We start from the raw sequence: 21,264 nt of genomic DNA, 5'->3' as shown, positions 1-21,264 counted from the left end.
TAGATATTTTCGACATAAAATTTAGCAGTTGTTTATATATTATTCAGAATATATTATATTCAAAGTTTCCTAAAATGCAAATGACTAGCGAGCTTGAGGCAATTGCGTAAAATAATAATTCGATAAATTTCCCCTTCGTTCCGAACGATACAATGTGAAACCTACATGAAAATACATGCTCATAATTCAATTGCCAACTTAAAAGCGTAACATATTATATTTGTATGTATAAACCGTAATTGCATGAAATATAAGAAATCCAGAAACACCATTTATTTACTGCAATATCGAATCATGTTGTATAAGGCAATATTTATTGTATTAATTGTAACTGATTATTAGTTAATAGAATAAATTGGATCGATCCGACGAAAGGACACGCAATTTGTTACAATGCTTTAATAAAGCGGAACGGAACCGTAATAAAATTTCGCCCTGAACCGCAAAAGTTCTTTTCTTAGTTATTACTTATATAACGTCGTTAACCTGGAAGAAAAAAACAATGCGATGAACAGGAGAGAAGTTCTTTTTTGTCTATCTCTCTCCACTTTTCGTTTCAGTACAATACATTTCCTATTTCAATAAAATATGTTTTCTGTCCTTTTTAGTTCGTTCTGCGTTTGTCGATAAAATGAGTTACCTGCTGACTGGGTTGAGTAATTTTGGAATCCTGCGACATTTCTGTTAATTTCCGCTTATGTAAAACGATTTACCTGATGAAAGATGAGTTGATATTTTCAGTTGCGGTTTCCATCGACTCTCGACCGTATCTGGTCATAAATTATTTCGATGTTTCGAAAAATATAGTACTTGAATCACCTTTTTTTTTATCATACGTTTACAGGTTTTATGAGTGCTGTTTTTGATGGTGTTTTGAAAGTACATAAAATGTCCATTTCCTTTTATTAACTATAATTTTAGTTATGATTGACGTTTGAAGTATTCAACTTAAAAAAAATATTAACCTATTGTTTTTATTAATATTGTATATAAATATTAACTAATATTTTAATGACAACAAAGATTTTTTCCTTAAAGTACAAATTAATCAATTACATAAAATAAACAGCGAAAGATAAAATGAATTTTTAATAACAAGATTATCTTAAATAAGAAGTGGTGATATAATTATAAAATAATAAACTTAATTTAATTAGTATACTAAGAGGTATTACTACCTTTTTTCTGATTATTTTCTGTAATGAAATTAAAGTAATTTTATTGAAGTTAAATGAAATACACGTTTTCAATTACACGTAAGTAGTTAAAGGGATATGCTGTTAAAAAGAACGTAGCTTAGAGTGTCCAATTGAAAAAAATCTCAAATGAACAGCAAATTGTGAGTGAAAATAAAGTTGTAAAGTAAAATAAATTAATTAGCTTGAACATTCAAGCACGAGTAACACGAATCTGAAAATAATTGAATGGAATTGCAGCGCATTTTATATATGAATGAAACGTGGGGAATGCAAGAAATATGGAATATAATTGCATGCATGCAGGCAGCATGGATGTACAGAAACTATACACGAATGTAGATTACAATTTTTTGCTTAAAATATTATAAAAACGATATAATTGAGTTTTCCAACTAAATATTATTATTTTCAACAAATAAATAAATTATTGTTAAGCAGCGTACATCAATAATTGCCATATGAAAAAATCATTTAAATGTTTTGAAAATATTTTGTTTCCAGTTGATAAAGTAATAACTTTTGAATAATTGCTTTTTATATATATTTATAACAATCGTTTGAAAAGCTATTAATAATTCGATATATTTATTTAGAAATATTTTGTGCCCCAAAAATATTTATATAAAACAAAAAATGAATGAATATATATTTCATAACGCAAAGGAAACAAAATATATAACAAAAAGAGCTTTTGTTATTTACACGTCCATGTAAACAGCATGAATGAGCGATTTGATGAATATTGTAATTATTAACTTTTACAAAGCCAGGCATTGTGTGCAACAAATTGGAGCATACTGTTATTCCGCTGATACAAATTGTATGCAAATTAAACTACGATACAACTAGGATGCTGTTTAAATAATTGCATAGTTTTAAATTACTTGCCATAAATATGCATGCGGACTTCTGCTATGCATGAGGAAATCCACAATATTATGCACACATTCTTTGAAGTGTTAAAATGTGCACATCGCTCCGAAAAGATTAAACAGCTCAAAACGTTAATATTGTTGTTTCGAGCGAGAACTTTCAGCGGTTTTATTAAAGGACACGCTCACCTGAGGCTTCGTATCCCGATTCATGACTTCGTACGAATTTCAAGAGCGAAAACATACAAAATAGAAATAAGCGTAGCATGAAAATATAATGACGCAAATTTAATTCTTATCGTTCGACAATTTTCTGCACTTACCTTACACTTCTTCGCTATTATTCTTCGTCACTTCACAATTTTGTCGGAATAGATTCTGTGGATTGCGAAACGAAAGGCTTTTGTAAAGGAAAACTATTTATTTCATAACTGAACGGGAAAGAGTCTACACTTTACACAAATTCAGGTTACGTTACATAGATCAGTATAAACTATAGTTATTTTATTAAATATCTGCATTTCATTCTGCTATTATCATTAACAAGTAATATATAGACTTTTTTGGCGATAGAAATTCAATTTATCGGACACAAGCTCTCTTTCCTAAAATAGGTGGACGCGCCGGGTCCATTAATCAGCACCACCCAAAACGGTCCACAAAAAAGTAACAATTCCAATAGAGAGACATTTACAATTAGTTTTTTTACAGTTTTTACATTAGATTATTCCCACTTCGAATAGATATACGAGAATTTACAATATACACATCAATAACTATAAGCATTATTTTAATGTTACATAATTTATATTTTCAAGGATTTTAATACAATAGGAACTGAAACGACTAGTATAGTATAATTAAGTTATTTCTTGATGAATGTGTTCTTTTATATTGTGCCAAGAGGAGGACATTTAGTCGGCATCTTAAAGTAATGAAGTAAAAGCAATAATAGAACTGAAAACAGTACAAATTTCAATCCAAGTTTTAATCTAACTCCTCGAATGTCTCTGCTCGTAAATTGGCCGGTCCAAATGACTATGGGATTAAAAGAGAAATAAAGTTTATATAGCCGTCCTTAATGCACAATATATAATGACCAATTTTATTATACTTAACATATATTTATAGTTTATTATCTAATAATGATTATTCCTAACTTTGTTTGTGTATATATATAATAAAAAATAATAATTTTATACATGTATTTACAAACTGTTATATGCAGTTATCACGTTAATATAAAACGAAATCGATTTTTGTTTAAATTATAATAATTTCGCTTTATTAAATTGCAACATGCCTGCAACTAAATTATGTCCATCAAAATTATAATATAAAAAAAAAGGAAATTATTCAAAGAGCTGCGCTTCCGCAGCGCAAATACCAATTTTCTTAGTGCCGCCTCCAGTGTAAATCCTTTAGATCAATAATTAGTTTCACGAAGAGCAAGGAAAAACAAACCTGTAATTAATTAATCTAAATTCCCTTCCGACGTCGTCCGATGTTAAACGGGGAACTTTTTGGGAATTATGTCGCGAACTCAACAAACAAATATTTATCAAAAAGTTCCTCCATTCTAAGCTTCAAATCCTCGGGCCGGAATCAGTTTTAATAACGGAAAACTTGCGCAAACTTCCAATTTATTTCAATGGGCATTAAATAGTATTGCGGCGTGTTTTGTGCAAGGGTTGAGAAAAAACATCAATTCCTTCTTTACCCTGTTCGCCGACCAACCAAATCAAATAACACCGACGTTTTAGCATTGATGGATTTAAAAGCCTCATATTTACGGACCAAAGATGATTTTAAAAAATATTGAGGGAAGCGATGAAAGAAGAAGAAAAAAAAACCTTCTAGGGCCAATTTGTATTTTTTTTTGTAGAAACAATAACTTTTTACGATCACGTAAAAGGCGCGTTAAAGTTGCCCCCCGACCCCCTTATGTTATTAAAATAACTTCGTGACCCGGTGTTGCTCTTAGCTGAATAAAGAGAACTCCGGCGGTTTTTCTTTGTGGAAAAACCCTAAATGGAAACGAAAGAAAATGCTATTTATAAAGACCGTATTTACACTCTTTAACTAATTACCATTTAATATTTATCGACGTACATTCATTATTTTACCTTAATTTTAGAAGCATAATGTTTTCCCCACTTTATATTTTAAATTTCAAATAAATAATTAATTATTAATCTAGTATTATATCACAAATCGTATGATAGCAGTCAAATATAGAGAAGGAGAAAGGAGTATTTGTTACATTTTAAGGTAATTTGTGATATGTCGTAGAAGTTGATAGATAAGAAGATACAGAGAGATGTACTAAGTGATTATCTAAACTTCGAAAGTTTGTGTCCTTTTGGCGTTGATGCGTTTGTTGTTCGTGCTGATGGGTCACCTGTGCGGTCGCCACTTGGGATTTCTGTATCTGCACAACAAGACCTTTTTGAAAGCCTGCCGAAAGACTTTATTGAATATAGTGTAGAATATGGGATTTACCAGAGAACTGGCGTATCCCAGCCACGTGACGAACTGAAAGACCCAATTGTCGATATGCCTCTCGCACTCGCCGCAGACAATCGGCAGCAAGTTGAGGACAAAAAACGGGGCCCAGAGGATAACGAAAGTGAAGAAAACCACCCCTAGGACCTTCGTGGCTTTCTGCTCTAATCGGATTATCCTGCCGTGCCGCGAAGAATTGCGGGAAATGACACTCGAGTTGCGACTATGATGGGACCTCACCGTGCCTGCACGAGCGTTGTTGTAGTTGTATCGTTGCAGGAGACATGGAGATGAAGGATTTTTTCTGCGATCCACCAATGTTGCTCCTCCGCTGTGACCATTCTGTTTCAGCGTGGCTGACCTTCGAAGAAGCGAAGGAGTTTTCGGAGCTGCAGATGTTTTTACTGTCGTCCTGGTGCTTCCGAAACTGGATCCCCTGTGATGTTTCTTCCTGGTCGGAGACTCCCAGGTGACCACTATATTCGTCGGCGAAGATTCCCCATTTATACCGGTCCGAGATTTGCTCAACATGGACTTCTTAATCGGGGATACGGCCGGGGATAGTTTGTTCTCGCTGGTTGATAAAATTTCGATTTTTTCACTCGGAATTATTTTCACTTCGGCCGTCTGCGGCGCTGGTGATTTATCGTTCTGTTTATGTCCGAAATATGGACACGTACACGGGGGAGGTAGCAATAACGAATTGCTTTCACTACGTTCGGATTTACTAGTCTCCTCTGGTAGGTCGATGGTTCGAGTTTCATGGAAACTGGATCCTCTGCGACGCCATCTAGGTGAAGGACTCTCGTCTCTACTATCGCCTTCGTGAAATGTCGAGGCTCGCCTTCTTTTTACCAACCACGGCGACGGACTCTCCGATGATGACGATAATAGAGGTGAATTTAAATTTGAAAGATGCAATTCTCGGTCACCGGATCTGAAACGAATACAATACTCACATTATTACTATGAATTCAATCATTTAATCAAAAATGCAAAATCTATCTCTATTAGATTGCTTTCCTATAATTTAAATATGAGAAATAAAAGAGAATTTACGAAAGTTAGCTAAGTTAATATTTGTGATCATTGATATATTTTAGTTATTAACTAATATATAAAAAAAATATGAAACAAGAATAGATATGAATACGTAACTTTTCTCATTTCAGTAAAAGGTGAACACTCGATAACGATATAATTTACAACAGGAGAGACCCCGGGTAGGGCTTATTAATTGCTTCAACTAACTATGTTTGCTCATAACTAACACTTAGTTTTTGCTGTTTGTAATTACACATAAAATATTACTGTATTTCTACCCGAGAAAACTAAAAATAAACGTATTTTCTAACAAAAAAATTACGTAATAAAAATAATTAGTGAATCAAAAGTATAAAGTTATAATATAAAAATTATTTTAACATAATCACAATATTCTTGTTACAACTTAGTAGTATTATGTATCAAGTATAAATATTTGTTATAAGATGCACTCTATTCTTTATATCGAATTACAAATGCAAAGTAAATGTGTTATAATAAAAATGTAGATTTGATTTACACTCTATAAATGTATGATAAATATGTGTCGTAAAAATACTCTCATGAATATATCTCGTAGAAATTGAACTGCTTGAAAATTCTGTACTGTATCAGATGGTTTCAGTATGTTGCAAAGTTCGTCTATATAAAAAATACTGATTTAACATTTTACTTCTTAGATATTATTTGCTTTGTAGAATTGTAATATAACTTTGTTATTTGATGAAATAGTCATCAGATATGCAACTTTTATAACATTATAACAAGTATAAACTCACAGTTTTACAATCATTCTATACAGCGAACAGATGCACATGGCGTGCATAAACAAATCAGCAGAGACAAAATAATTATTATGATATGTCCACGTGTTTATCCAATTCACTCGTTTGAACACATTGCAATCTCGGTATTTTCAGATCGTAGTTGTTTTATTAAATCTGCTATGAATGTGTGCCTCCTTTATCAATACTAACTAAAATTTTATTCTGCACTAATGTCAATTGTCAGTATTGTCAAATTATTCAATAAAAGCATGATTACAAGACTATACTTTTGTAATAAAGCATACAAATTGCAGTGTAGATTAAGCTAGGTGCACTGACTTGGATCATCATCCTGGCTTAAATTAGCATTGGATTGCACAATGTAGTAGATTATTTGATTAATCGCTCGATTAGGCTCGTTCAGATCCACAACGACCATGATGGGAAGCATCATAACGTTGTACTCTGCAGATATCTCCGCAGATACGTGGCCTTTGTCTGCCGCCTGAGCTTCACGTTGATAACAATACTGTACGTAATTATATATATATATCTTTTTACTCAACGCGAATAGAATAATTCCATCATCGATATTTGAATGAACATTTTTATTATTTCCGTTCGATCCTCATCAAATAAACCTTGCTGAAAACCGGTATGACGGAACAGCAAGAGGACTGACAGATGTATTGAATGACCAAGTTCACTTGTTCAACTGCGCGGAAAAAAGTAACAGATTAACCCTTTTCTATGTGTTTCCGGATCGCGTTGGTCCGTGCAAAGTGCATAGACTCGTTCGTACAATGGAAATTTGAAATGAATCTATTGTTGCCGAGAATTGCAACATTTTCAACTACATTTCCTCGAACGAGTTCCGCGAACTCTTTTAATTCATCCACGTATTGTCAATATTCACATTTTTTACCCGAAATATTAATAAAATACTAGTATCATAGGGGGAAAAGACTACGGTAAATGGGCCAATAAAAATTATTAAATAAATAATATGATATAATTAAATCTGTACGTCTTTAAGTTAAAAACATGTACTGAGAATGTTGTAGATTATATAAAGAGTTGAGAGCGAAAGCAAGTAATGCGAGGATTCGTAGAATTCCTGAAATAAAGGAAGAAAATAGCAGGAGACGGTCAATATGATCAATAAACAGGTTATTAATATCCGACCTGTTGCACCGTATCATTATAGCTTATGTATTTTTAAAAGTGTTTTGTGACTTCAGAAAGTCTTGAAGTAAGAAAAAAAAAAGGATAAAAATTGTAAACACATGAAAACTGAAAAAAAACACTCCATTGGCAGTTTGCCATTGAAACAGATCAAAGGTAAAAAACAACAGTGTTTGTGAAATGAACGATATCCGAACTGAATTTTTGTTTGTTTTATATGTAAACCAATATTCGATATGCGTGCAGCTTGCATTAGAATAATTAACTAATTACATTATTGTACACTAAATTTTAATTAAATTTCTATACTTTCAAATAAATTAATATTATTGATTGTTTATTCTCCAAGATTAATAACTAACATTATATTTCCATTTACCCATGTTATAACGATTTCATTATCCTCCTAATCCACGTCAATATTTAGAATCTCATTATTTCTGTTTGAATATCCATTGTTTATTGATATACGCAAATTGGAATTGATTCATTACTAGCGTATTATTATCTAGCTTTTATTTATAAATGATACAATTACAATTATATTAAAGTAGGAAACGAATTGATTAATGATTAATGTAATAGGTGAATAAGTTTTTATGAGGGAGGCTGCAGATCGTCACAAGAGGTATTAAAAATAATAAATAAGGGTATGAGTATGTAGTTAGAGAATAAGGGTTTCAAAGCTTCTGAAGTATAGAGCACGGCACGCTGAAAGCCTTAAGTGTGACAATTCAGGTTTATGTAACATTTTCATAATTTAGATCAATACATTGAATTCTTGTTTCCTAAATGATCTAGTCACCAGCAATATGTGTATTCAATAAAATAGAATCAATTAGAATCTAAGTATTAACTGAATTAATCTAGAGCTAATTAAATCCTTTTGGTTTTCATTTCAAATGATTCTGACAATAATTACAAGAATGAAACTCAACCTGACTTATGTTTAGTATATTTATGTGACATATTTTTTATCAGCCGCAAATTTAACGGCGCAAGAAGAAAACGTCCAATCGTCTAAATTGCCGTCTTCGAGACAAACTGTTGTCACGTTTTCTAGAAAATAGTGATATTAAGTGATAGTAATGGATGTCGAGTAGAGGGTACTTTTGTTTATGTGTGTGTGCGCATAAATACAAGTTAAGTATGTGTTTTATAGCTGTTTGCGTTTTAATGAGAGCAGCACGCTTGTTTTCTCTCCAGAGATATTTCTGAAAATATGCATTCCCAACTATGCAACGGGCGCTGCGTTCCTAAAGTTGCGGTTTTTTTTAAATATTATGCTGCTCGCATTTGCTACCCACGAGGATATTATTTTATATAAACCGTAAGAACTGTTGATCCAAACTATTATTATTTTCTATATTGCTTTCATATTTTTTCCTTTCTTGAAATATCCATGCACACCAACCATACAAAAATGTTATGTAAACTTTATGCTGTACATAAAGTGATATTATTGTTTCAAAACCAAGTTAATATAGAATACCTGGCTTTTTTAAAAGAAAATTCAGATGCGAATATTGGGACAAAAACATATTTACGAACATACAAAATTTGTGGAATGTTTCATACGCATATGTTACTATAGTTTTTTTTTATTATTTATTTATTATTACGGTGTGCACATTGGTTGGTATTCGAGTTATTTATAGATTCGTTCGGCAAAAAATATTTGATTTTAGGGACGCAATATTACCCGGAATAATAATAATCGTAAAAGAATATTACTGGGTTGAGGATAGTAAAGGTGGAAATGCTACGACTCGGAGGGTTATACTGTTACAGTGATTTTAGCCAAGTTCATTTTACATAAATCTATAGTTCTCCGAAGTAGAGGTAATAAAATGCAAGCTCAGATCTGTTTTATTATTAAGTTTGGATGTGGATCGACGTTCTGCGTTCCCATTTTTATGGTGAGATAAAGTTTCATCCGCATTCCGCGATGAACTCCGCCGATATAATTGTGCTAGAATTAGCACTTAGCACTAGAGAGTCGATCCGTTATTGGGTGCCCAGCTGGAGATAACAAATTAAGTGATTTTCTCACATACAAGAAACTTTAAAACGCAGCTTGACGCTTCTCCAGATATCAGGTCCTATACAGCTTTTGAGTTAAGCTACACCGAGTGCAGATTATACTAGATTTAATGTTACTTACGGAGCTTTTACTGCAATAATCTACTAGAATTATATAGAAACATACTACTTAAATAAATAGGGTGGAATCTTAATCAGTTCGACTTTCGAGTTAAAATCCAGAAAATTTGGATGTTCATGTTTTCAATTAAAATAGTACATTCATAATAATCAATTAATAATAATAGTTTAAATAGTAAATTAACCTAGTTATAGCTTTTGTAGTTTTAGCTGTATCTGTAGTTGGATAAAAGATATATATTGGGTCGGTAAGAAAGTAATTCCGGTTTTTTCGTGTGAAATAAAACAGGTTTTTCTATTTTATGATTCCGCGCTCATTGAACTTCTGATCCTTATCCTGTTCAGTTTTTAAGAAAGTGCGATTTCAGGTTATCATAATTAGTGAAAGTTTTACCATTTAAAGTGTCTTGTAAACTTCGAAATAAATGGTAATCTGATGGTAGAAGGTCAAGGCTATATGCGGGATGCGATATCACTTCCCAACCAAGCTTCAATAATTTTCCATGAGTTACCAAAGATGCGTGAGGATTTGCATAGTTTTAGTGATTTGCCAATTCTTGGAATGTTTCCTCCAATTCTATTATTTGTTGACAGTAAACATTTGAATTGATCGTTTGATTCCTTGGATGAAGCTCAAAATACGTAAGCCCGTCAAATTGATAGCATGATCTTTTTTCATGCAAACCAATTTTGTTAAAAAATGAACATCAATTTACGAAATTTAGTAAATTATCGTTTTTGCACTCCTGTTAAAATATACCCTAAAGTAAAAGGTGCAAACAGAATTACGTACAATTTTCTTCTAAATCTAAAGCTAAAAGTGACATATCATACTATTTATTTGTGAAAACCGAAATTACTTTATTGCCAAGCCAAGAGAATGTTAAATGGGTCTTAAAATTCTATCTTCTTTGTCAGAAGTAAAGTTAACCGATGTATGACTGTACTATTAAATAAAAGTAAAACAGGGCATGTGTAATTATAGATGTATCTGCTATTATATAGAGTTTATATTTCCAATATCAATACTAGTAAGTAGAAGTAAAAATAGCAGAGGTTTCGATGTTGAGATGAGTGCTGAGGTTCAGTCAGGGTAAATACGGAAAAAGGGGTTTGGATGGATCGATCGAAAAATTATTATTTCCTCGAGCCGTGCAGCTCAACAAATCTCGACACTGTCTATTACACGCCAAAGGCCACTGTTATTGGGGAAACAGCGCACCCACTCGCATCCCTCGTTCCTAATGAAAGGTTTTAATTGCGGTCCCAATTAATTTAATTCGGAAGCCAAAAATTTCCGAGCAGTTTCATTCATTAAAATAATTTATCAATACGGAAAACTAATAGTTAAATTTCACTATGATGAAATTATATTTTAATAGGGCCAAAATCCATTTACATTTATTTCGGTCCTAGACCTCTTAGGTTTTGCCAACGCTGCCTTAACGAGCAATTTAAAAATGTAATTGCGAATTTTCCGCATCTCCGGCGCTGCATTTAACGTCATATAATATATTTCGTTCGTTATGTAAATATAATATTATAATTTTATGGTTAAATATACCAAAAAAAATTACAGGTATTTGTAAAAAAATAACAATATAAATGTCTATTATTTATTAATTTAATGTTAAAAACAAAATTTAATCACTTTTAGTTTAATTAATTACGGTGAATTTAGGATTGCTTATAGTAAAGTTTCAGTTATATTTATTTAAGGTACAGACTCGCAAAGCGAGTGTAATTGAAAAGCAATCTGGTGTGATTTTAGATTTTCCACGGATCGATTTCAAAGAGAAAATAAAAGTTTCTCAATGAAAACTCTAAATACTAGTTGGAAATTACTTCATAAAGTGGAATTCCTCTTTTATTTGAAGCTGAAAATGCGAATTATTGGATTACCATTGCATAACTTAGTTACCACCCCACAAATTGGAACGGCAAGTCGCCGATCTCCATATGTCGTAATCTATTATTTGTATGGTAATTACCCATTCGTTTGTAATTTCACACGAAAATAAGTTTTATTATTGAAATTGCATTGATCACTTTACATCAAGCAGATAAAATGGAGCACTGCCTCCTAATCAAGAACTTTAAATCCGCAGTTTATGCAGAAAAAAAAGACTAGTCTACATAAAGGAAACAAATCCATCATGTATGTATAAACAATAATTGTGTTTTTTAGAATTTATTTTTATTTGGCCAATTAAAAATTTAGTTTTGATATCTTCAAACCGGACTTTAGTGAATCCGGAATGATATAACCCGCACTATGCGAGGTATTGCTATATAGAACTGCATATAAGTTTATTTTTATATGAGTTTATATAATGTATACCAAATATTATTAAGTAATGAAAAAGATTTATAAAATGAATTCTGTTGTGGGTGCAAATTTAGAGAAAGAATCTTTCAAAATCTTAATTATTTATATTATTTATAAATGGATTTTCAATAGACTTTTAACATTTATAAAGTATATAATATTTATTCAAGTGTCGTAATAAAGTCATGTGGTCTCACCCTCTTTGTTGGGATTGTTTATTCCTTTGGCAATTCCGATTCATATTGATGTGCGAAACAGCCTCCAACCCTCTGGATAATTTAAGCATTTCAGCGCCGAACTGCCCCAATGCGGACATGGTGCACGGTGAAGGATCGCTCTCCTGTATCCAAAGCTCATGAGTATCCAAAGTGGTTAATTCCGTGTCTGTGGATGCTGCAGAATGTGCGTGTTGAGGTGTTGACGGTCGACCACGGGTGGCATTCAACAGTTTACGCCATGTACAATGTCGTTCTGCAAGACACATACAATCAATATATTAATACATATTATTGATATACATATATTCAGATTAAAATTAAATAATAAAACTAAATTGATTATAAATTTTTTGCTGCTAAATAATTTATAAGAATGAATCGAATCGATCAGTAAATAAAAAATTATAAAATTATATATAACTTTTATCGAAGTATGTAAAATAATCAATTTCATTCATGTGCTAAAAATAGATATTTTATAAATCGAACTTTTAACTATAAATATTTCAAATAATTTTCAGCCATTATGTTTTAAAATGCAATTTCACAAAGTGATTTTTCATGACATCAAATTTCAGTTTGATTGACACAATTGACGTAAGTCTGTATTCTCCTTTAACATTTCTCTATGCAATGTTTATTGTACATTTTATATAATATACGTGTTAATAGAACAATACGACTCCATCATTTTATTGTAAATATTAATTGAAATATGATACAGAATACATTATTAGTATAAAGTGTACAAGATTAATCCGTTTTTAAATAGTCCGGGATATTTCAAAATCAATTACCCGTACTATGAACGTATTGCTACTATATTCATTGCTATTTAACAAACAAAAAACACTAATTTTATATAATTTATTAATGCATATATTAATTAGAAGCATAATGATGTAAATACAAACCAATTGAATACATTAGTAAAAACATGGTTCGGATCGTCGATTCTAAATCACTCCTAATATATGTCTATATTGTACCCCAGTATCAATAGCATTTTCCGTGTTCCATTACTGGAGCTCTCTGCAATTAACTCCGGTTTGTGGCTGTTATTGCCTCATTTACAGTACTATCGTAATTAGTAGCAAATTAAATGCCGATGTATGTGCGCAGGTTTACATTTAGATTGCCAAATAATCAGCGGCCGTCGCTCCAAACACTCGAACTTTAATTGAAAATTGTTTATATGCATAAGTGGTCGTGGATAGTAACAAGCATCATTGTCAATTTCACCGGCAAAGCTAATTATATTAATGGAATATCATTCTTAAAATCTATGCGATATTTCCGCAAATTAAAAGTAATTAATTGATACATTATACACGTTAATGTTTCCGCTGTGTATGCAGTTATATAAAGAAAGCTGGCTGCACGCAGAGTTAATTAACTTTAATTAAATGTTATTTTTTTGTAGAAAGTTTGGGAAACGATGCGACGATTTGTGAAATGAGCTGAAGTTCGATGAAATACAAGTAGCAAGTTTCTAGTTTGGGAAGCAGATGTATCAAAGTCCCAATACTTGTGCGTATTCACTTCACTTGTAACTTCATCTAAAGGGGGGTTTGACCTAATAAGTTCATTATATATCGAAATGTTGTTCTTATTATACATCCGATGGTTCCTCAGAAACGAATACTAAATCGGAGTTTATATTGATTTGGATTAGGGCCGTATGGTAGATTTTCTCAGAATAATGCATGTCTCCCAAAATGTTTATGTGTGAACACTGCTTATGCCGCCCCATTACTGTGCCACAAGATGCTGCTACCTCTTTGCATCATAGCACCACACGGTTCCAAGAAAATCACTAAAATGTGAAAACGCTGCTTTTTTTGAGCGGTATTTTTTCATTTATTTAACTTTGAACGTGAATTACAGCCAAATGGATAAAACCACAGCAGTGTATGAATTCTAGCTACATTTCCCAAACATCCAACTTTCCATTCAATCTATTATAGAAGAAAACACTAAAATATTAAAACACTGCTTTTTCGAGCGTTAATGTTTTATTTGTTATATTTCTTTCCATTAGTCTAGGGGTCAGGCATCCGCTGCACTTTTGATGGCAATGCGCATTTACTACTTTCTATTATATAGCATTTAAATATGCAAAAATGAAAATATTTTCTTCTTTATTTCTACCAGCTTTATGGAGTATTGAGTAAAAGCACCCACAGGGAAATTTATTCTAACGTTACGAACGGGAAAATAGGTCAGTAGCTTAGGACATATTGCCATTATAAACATCCATATATAATGTATAATAATTGTTAATATTTTTACTATCTGATAATAACAATATTTATAATTGCATCATAAAAATATAAATTATTTTTGTTTATAATATAAATTATAATTGTGTTATAGTTTTTCTGTAACTTATTGAATCTTAGTTAGTTAAATATTATTTGTTTCTTGAACCTTAACTGTGAAAATATTGGTTGTAAATTAATGATGTAATATGAGTAAACCATATCAAATAGATGTCTACAATTCAACCCTAAGCTCGAGTTACTATTTGAAATTTACAACTCGAGAACTTTGATGTAAAATCTAAATCAATATAGAAATTCAGCAATGTGCTTTATATAACTAATGCAATCATAATGATAATACATTAAAATATTTCATTTTTGCCTTAAGATCTAATGTGCATTTTGACAAACGAGTCGCAGTATTGATTCTTTATCGAAGCAAGACTGAAAGAACGTGATGATGCTAACAGTTATTAGTTTCAATAGCAAAAACCGATTCTTGTCTTATATGAAGTATTATAGTAATAAATTCGATCATAAAGTGTAATTTGTAATGGTATTATATCAAGCAAAAACTTATCAGCAATAGTTTAAAATAATACTTTGTAAAAACTGTTCACTTTGTTTTCATAAAACTGTTATATTATAAGTATAATATAAATTATGAGATTCTTACCTAACTGAGATGGTGCTCCCATCCATCCGCTGGACCAATTTGTTGTTCCCAAGTTCTGTTTTTGGTCCGCCAAAAGGCTGACGGTCAGAGTATACGTAATCAGCATGACGATCAGCGGGATATAGAAGCAGATTATGGAACCGATAAATTTGTACAGCGGATCAGGTATTTGACAATCTCCATCAATTAATACTGATTCGTGGTTCTGGAAAGAAAACAAACAATATTAATTACTGAAATTTCAGTAATTAGGCGTAATTTGATAATTTGATGAGTGAAGTTTAATAATTTAATTAAAAGAAGCCGAAATTATTTTATAGAACGAAGCAGTCAACTATTTATAATTTGGCGTAAATTCATTCTATACATCGAATATCTTTGGAAATATTTAAGGGCGGGAATTTGGTGTGGTTTGCTTTTAGGAGAGCATGCAAAGCCACAGGATTATGCGCTCCGATCAAAATACGGGCAAGCAGAAAATGATTTAATCGATAGAACCTTTCAAAGTTAAATAATAGGATTAGTTCAAGTCTTAAATAATAATAATAATAATGTTTATTGCATTGCCTTCAAGTCTTATATCATGAATATTGAACATTTTTTTCTTAAAAAAAATATTTTCTTTGGACAAAAATGTTCTTAACATTTAAAAATGTAATGTAAATTTGGATTTGATTAATTTTGTCCATATTTTAATGTTTAAAAAATAACGGATGTTAACAGGAAAAATTAGTTTTATTCAGCAAAATAAGTTGTTAATATTAATTAATTTAAAATAAACATTGAAGCTCTTCCACTACAAATATAAATAAATTTGATAAATAGATTTGATTTGTTTTATAATTTTATTATATAAAAATTGGATGAAGTCAACGTTGAAACTAAAGTTTCAACCGATTTATTGGGAAAACCCTTTTACTCGCGCGAATGCATCTGAAATTTATTTTGCAATCTTTATTTTGAAATCTACTGAAGAGGAAATTTAAAGTATATTGTAAGGCTTTCGCTGTACACATAATACATACAAAACGAGCAGTGCATCAATAAATGTGTGTGTACAGTAACTCTGTAACTATTATCAAATTTATGTTTTCATAAATTATATGAAAATACAATATGTAGGTCAAATAGTTGTAGGTGGTAAAAGAACGAAACGGAAGTTCGTTTATTTGTTATCGAGTGGTAATAAAATGTTACATCTTACGTCCGGATATTGTTCGGAATCTATTTTAAAGACTGTATCGTCTACACAGATATTGGTACAGTTAATACAGTGTTATGCCATGATTTCAGATAACAAGTGTCTGGAACTTTAACGCGAAACAAGCCGAGCCCCCAACAGGTAATTACTTAAACATATAAAATATTGTGTTATTCCACACTGCGCTACCATTACCATAATTATGCACAGCATGAATGTAATCCAAACAATGTTGGAGCGGCAAAGCTGAAGCGATTAATAACAATAATTTGCACCCAAATTTGTTTTTTTTTTCATTTTCGAGAAAATTGTAGCAACGGAAAAATAATGAATAATAAAGTGTAGTGGCGTGATTAAGGAATTATTACTGTCCAATAAATTTGACTGTCACCAAGTTAATAATAGCTTCGGTCCACGCGATAAATCTCGCAAATTACGTTACATTTACGATAAAAAAAACAGGTATTTCTCCGCTCAACAAAAAAAGATCAATCAGCAAATTTTGTAATTCAATTAATTTACAAACGCTATGATGAATGGTGTATACTTATTTATTCTATGCATGATTAATGAAGTAAAGAGAATATTTTTTATTGTTTTTTCAGGAACAATAAATATTGTAATTATTGTTTCGGGCGGTAACACGTTTGGTTATATAAATAATGTTATGCTGTATAGTGGAACTAGTAAACTGTAACAATAGTGAGTTGAATACCCACATACCAATCCCTAATTATAGTATAAATGTTTAATATGTTTTACCCTTGAGTATTACACAATGCATACATGATTAGCGAGGGATTTGTATAATACATAAGTTAAACATTAAATATTGACGGCAAAAAATATAATCTTAATTGCGCTGCACACAAATTACATTTGAAAATCAACAAAAGTTATGCTTATATAAATATTAAATATGATCGTAAACGAATGTTAAAATCCGGATTTAAATTGAAAACGTATAAGCTTAATTACTAGATAATAATGTGCGCGCAGACGTATTTGTAATTAATTATCTATGATTTAGCTTCTTGGTTATTTAATTTGAGTAATGAATGGAAGGTAAATCTCGAGCCGCGGCTGCTTAAACCGATTAGATGACTGCGATTAGTAATTAGTGTGTCGATTTGTTATGGAAATTGCTTTGTAAATAAGTTGATGATGAATATGGAAGAAGATAAAAGTTATTTACCTGGGAATACATAAGACTTAGCGGAAGACTCATTGCGATCGAGAGTAGCCACACGAATACGATTTTCAGCGTGACTCTTTTCCGTGATTTATTCCTACCGAACTTCATCGGATACCTAAGTGACAAATATCTATCGACACTTATTGTGCATAAATGCATTATTGATGCCGTACAGAAGAGGACATCCAGACATATCCAAGCGAGGCAATAAATTGAGGGCAGAGGAAAGTGACCTGCAACAAGAAACAAAACTTATATTTCCATATTATTAAAGATCACAATTTATTTATTATTTATTTCTAAATATTACAAATTTGTATTTTAAGATGACTTCGAATTATAGAGTAAGGTTTTCATGTCATCTGACTATCAGCCATCGTTATCATCGTTACATCGTTACATCATTCTCATTTACATTTTTAAATTAATTATGTTTTCATTATAGAATAAAAATTTTGTAAACATGTAAAATATAATACTTTTAATATTTAAAGTTCATTTCATAGCAAAATGTAGGTAACATGTATCTTTGTACAATATGTAACGTCAGTAACTTAATATCTTTCAATTAAAGGATGCCACGTATAATTAATTCAAGCAGACAGCGTTTGCGCATATCTTGCAACACATTTTATGCATATGCTAGACACCCATAGGGTAACTATGTTTAATGAAATTTTAATTAATTCTACGAATACTGTTAATACAATTACTTTAAGGAGTATAATTAATTATTCCTTTTTTTGTAATATCTAGACCATGATACATTTGCGGATGCGCCGGGAAATTCAAAATATATTATAAAAAAAATAACTTTAAAACATTGTACTTGTTATATAAATTAAATTGTTAATATTCAATTATTATGGAATAATGACCTTTGCTCGAATATTACTTAATTGTATTAAACATATTTTCTTATATTTTAGTAATGATAAGTTATTAAAAATATATAAAAAAATATATTGATCCAATATAGTCAATGAACCGTATTATGATAGTAACATTTTGGGAACCTTTGTATCAGAAATACCTCTCTTAGTACGGGTAATCTTTTTTGTCACTGTTTGAAACAGGGATAATAAGTCAAACCATTTAATGATGGTGACCCATAGATGGTGTGTTAATTTTATTTGTACGTAGTTGTTGCGGGTTAAGTTGTAAATTAGTTATTATTAGTAATATATATTTTTGTATAATTTAAATTTCTGAGTTAATTCATCGTGTAATTGTTGACATGAATGAACGACTATTTACGCAATAATACGCTAATTGAATGAACTAATTAAATTAAGTGAATGGACAATGGGTGTAAATAATAGTTGCGCGTTCCGTGAAAAGGTGCGAGTAGGTAAGAAAATTAATAATTAATGGTGGAGCTTCAAAGTGTGATCAATAAAATCGGAATGCATATCATAAATCAAGTGCTCCTGTCAAACCGTTCTAAAATATTTATATAAAATCATTAACTACGGCGCACTGACTTCGAACCATTCAACCGTCCATTCATCAACTCATCCACAAGTCGTTCACTCGGTCTACGCCATACAATGTTAATTATACCAATTAGTTTACTGCCCCTTTTTTAATACACATCAGGGAATAATTACTTATAGTTTTACACGTAATTAAATTTATAAATTATATTATAACAACTAGTATTTATTACAATAGTTACACTAAAAGCCGATTTCTTTCGAGTTCATGAACACTATGAATTCCTTACGGATGGTCGATTTTGATGATAAGTTTTTATCGCATTTTCGTTCCTCGATAATGATCCACATTATGTGATCGTCTAATAAAAACTAGCATAACCTCAATAGAAAAAAAATGCAACCAAATAGTAACGCTTCTTTTATGACACCAAGTATTTAAGACTTCTTTTTATCTTCGTTCTAAACTTTTAACACGAAAATAAAACTAAATTATATACATTTTATTATTTCATTATATTAGTTTTATTTAAAATAATTAGAGTAGGTCTTAATGAATTTTCAATGTGATCATAAGTAATCGTTTAAAACTGCATGTAAATGCAATGTCTTAATGATTCGTGAATGATGCTTTGAAATTACGAGGATCAAAAGAATTTTTGTACGTGCAATTTGCTGATAATATAATGGGTATCGCGACCGCATCCAAGGCAATAATTCAGTGCTTTATACGTTCAAGTGGTTTTTCGCAATTTGGGTGTTCATTTGAGCATATATTAATGTGAGATCTGCACTTGAAAGCTCGCCGGGCTTCCTGTACAAAAAAAAAACCGCTGAGGACAGGCAAAGTCGATGCCGTCGCGCACGGCGAATATTCACATTGCTAATGTGTTAATACGTGACTTCAAACACAGCGGAACATTTCAGTTTTGATCCTCTGCCACGAGAATAATGGCCATTTTTCCATCTTTACATTGTGTTGAAATTAATTATTGAAGATGGAAGGGGACGGACAACGGGGGAAAAGCGTTAGGGAGGGAAAACCTTTGTCTGGGAATCTTTAATCTCAGGCGAGTTTAATCAAAATTTCTACAATTTTCTTAAAACAACGTCCATACCATTTTCCATTACGTATATTGTTGGATTCAACTTTTGGACGGTCCGACAAGAAAGTAAATGATGAAAGATCAAAGTGAAAAAATAATGTAAAAAAAAGTGCATTTAATTTTACCTTGTACAAATATAATTTAAACTTTTACAAGTTTGGTTTTAGTGTAAATACTAATTTACCGACAAAATGATTTATTATTTTGTATTATAATTTCCATGACAATTGATTACTTGTGGTAATTATCCTTATTAAAAGGATTCGTTTGAGTCACATTTTAATATATTGTTTACAAAATTCAATATTTTTCAAAACTTTTATAAAAATAAATAATAACCATAATCTCATCTTGTAACTGTTTCGTTGCGTGCTGTCTACTGTTTTCATTGTTCAATCCATATGTTTCCTTCTTTGTATCACGCACAAACATGCCAAAACTTTGCAGCGAAATGGCCATTCGAACTTGTTTAAGTGAGTTTATTGTAAAAAATGCAACTTCGAAGATCATTCGTGAAACTTCCAAAGACATAGATAATAATTTATTTATGCTCAACTTTGATGCTTCTTGTCGGCTTATACTAATGAAATATTTAATATAAAGGAGAAGACACACTTATTTTCAACATCTAATATAATGATTCGTGTCTTCCAAATAAATATAGTTTAGTATATTTTCATTGACTAGAAAAAAAATACATACATATATAAAAGTCTATTGAACAAGGAATTTTACTGTAACACTGAGTATGATACTTTAAAAACTCTAAAAATACGTATTTTTACTAGCAACAAATTTTTCGATAAGTTCTACAAAAGTATTATTTTTATGAAAGTTACAGATTTTTTTTTGTAAAAACCTCAGGATAAAGATTGATCTGGCCCTGGAAATAAATACAATCTTTCAAAGAGAATATCAATATATATATATATCGCATGGATTTATTCATTAGACATATTTTTTGATGAAGGTAGTAGGATTTTTATATTAATAATTTATCAAGTAATTATGTGATCCCTTGCCCAATATCTTACATACATATTTAATGGGATTCCTTAATCAAGAGGGTCGTGTCGAGAAAGTGCCATGCGATAAAGAACGTCA

At 31.1% G+C, this 21,264-nt stretch overlaps 1 protein-coding gene across 1 annotated transcript in view; it reads right to left on the bottom strand.

Annotated features, from left to right (window-relative positions):
- Positions 1–4,299: 4,299 nt before the first annotated feature.
- Positions 4,300–21,264, bottom strand: part of LOC108567720 (D(2) dopamine receptor) — a 57,717-nt gene continuing 40,752 nt past the window's right edge. The window contains exons 2-5 of the mRNA XM_017928336.1: positions 17,619–17,851; positions 15,223–15,427; positions 12,262–12,535; positions 4,300–5,513 (exon numbers count right to left, since the gene is read on the bottom strand). Of these exons, the coding sequence (XP_017783825.1) occupies positions 4,469–5,513; positions 12,262–12,535; positions 15,223–15,427; positions 17,619–17,851 (1,757 nt within the window). The 3' untranslated portion in view covers positions 4,300–4,468. The remainder of the gene's footprint in view (positions 5,514–12,261; positions 12,536–15,222; positions 15,428–17,618; positions 17,852–21,264) is intronic.

Source organism: Nicrophorus vespilloides, unplaced genomic scaffold (assembly GCF_001412225.1).
Source record: "Nicrophorus vespilloides isolate i.1.1-1 unplaced genomic scaffold, Nicve_v1.0, whole genome shotgun sequence".
NCBI lineage: Eukaryota > Metazoa > Arthropoda > Insecta > Coleoptera > Silphidae > Nicrophorus > Nicrophorus vespilloides.
This window is presented reverse-complemented; position numbering and strand designations above follow the sequence as displayed.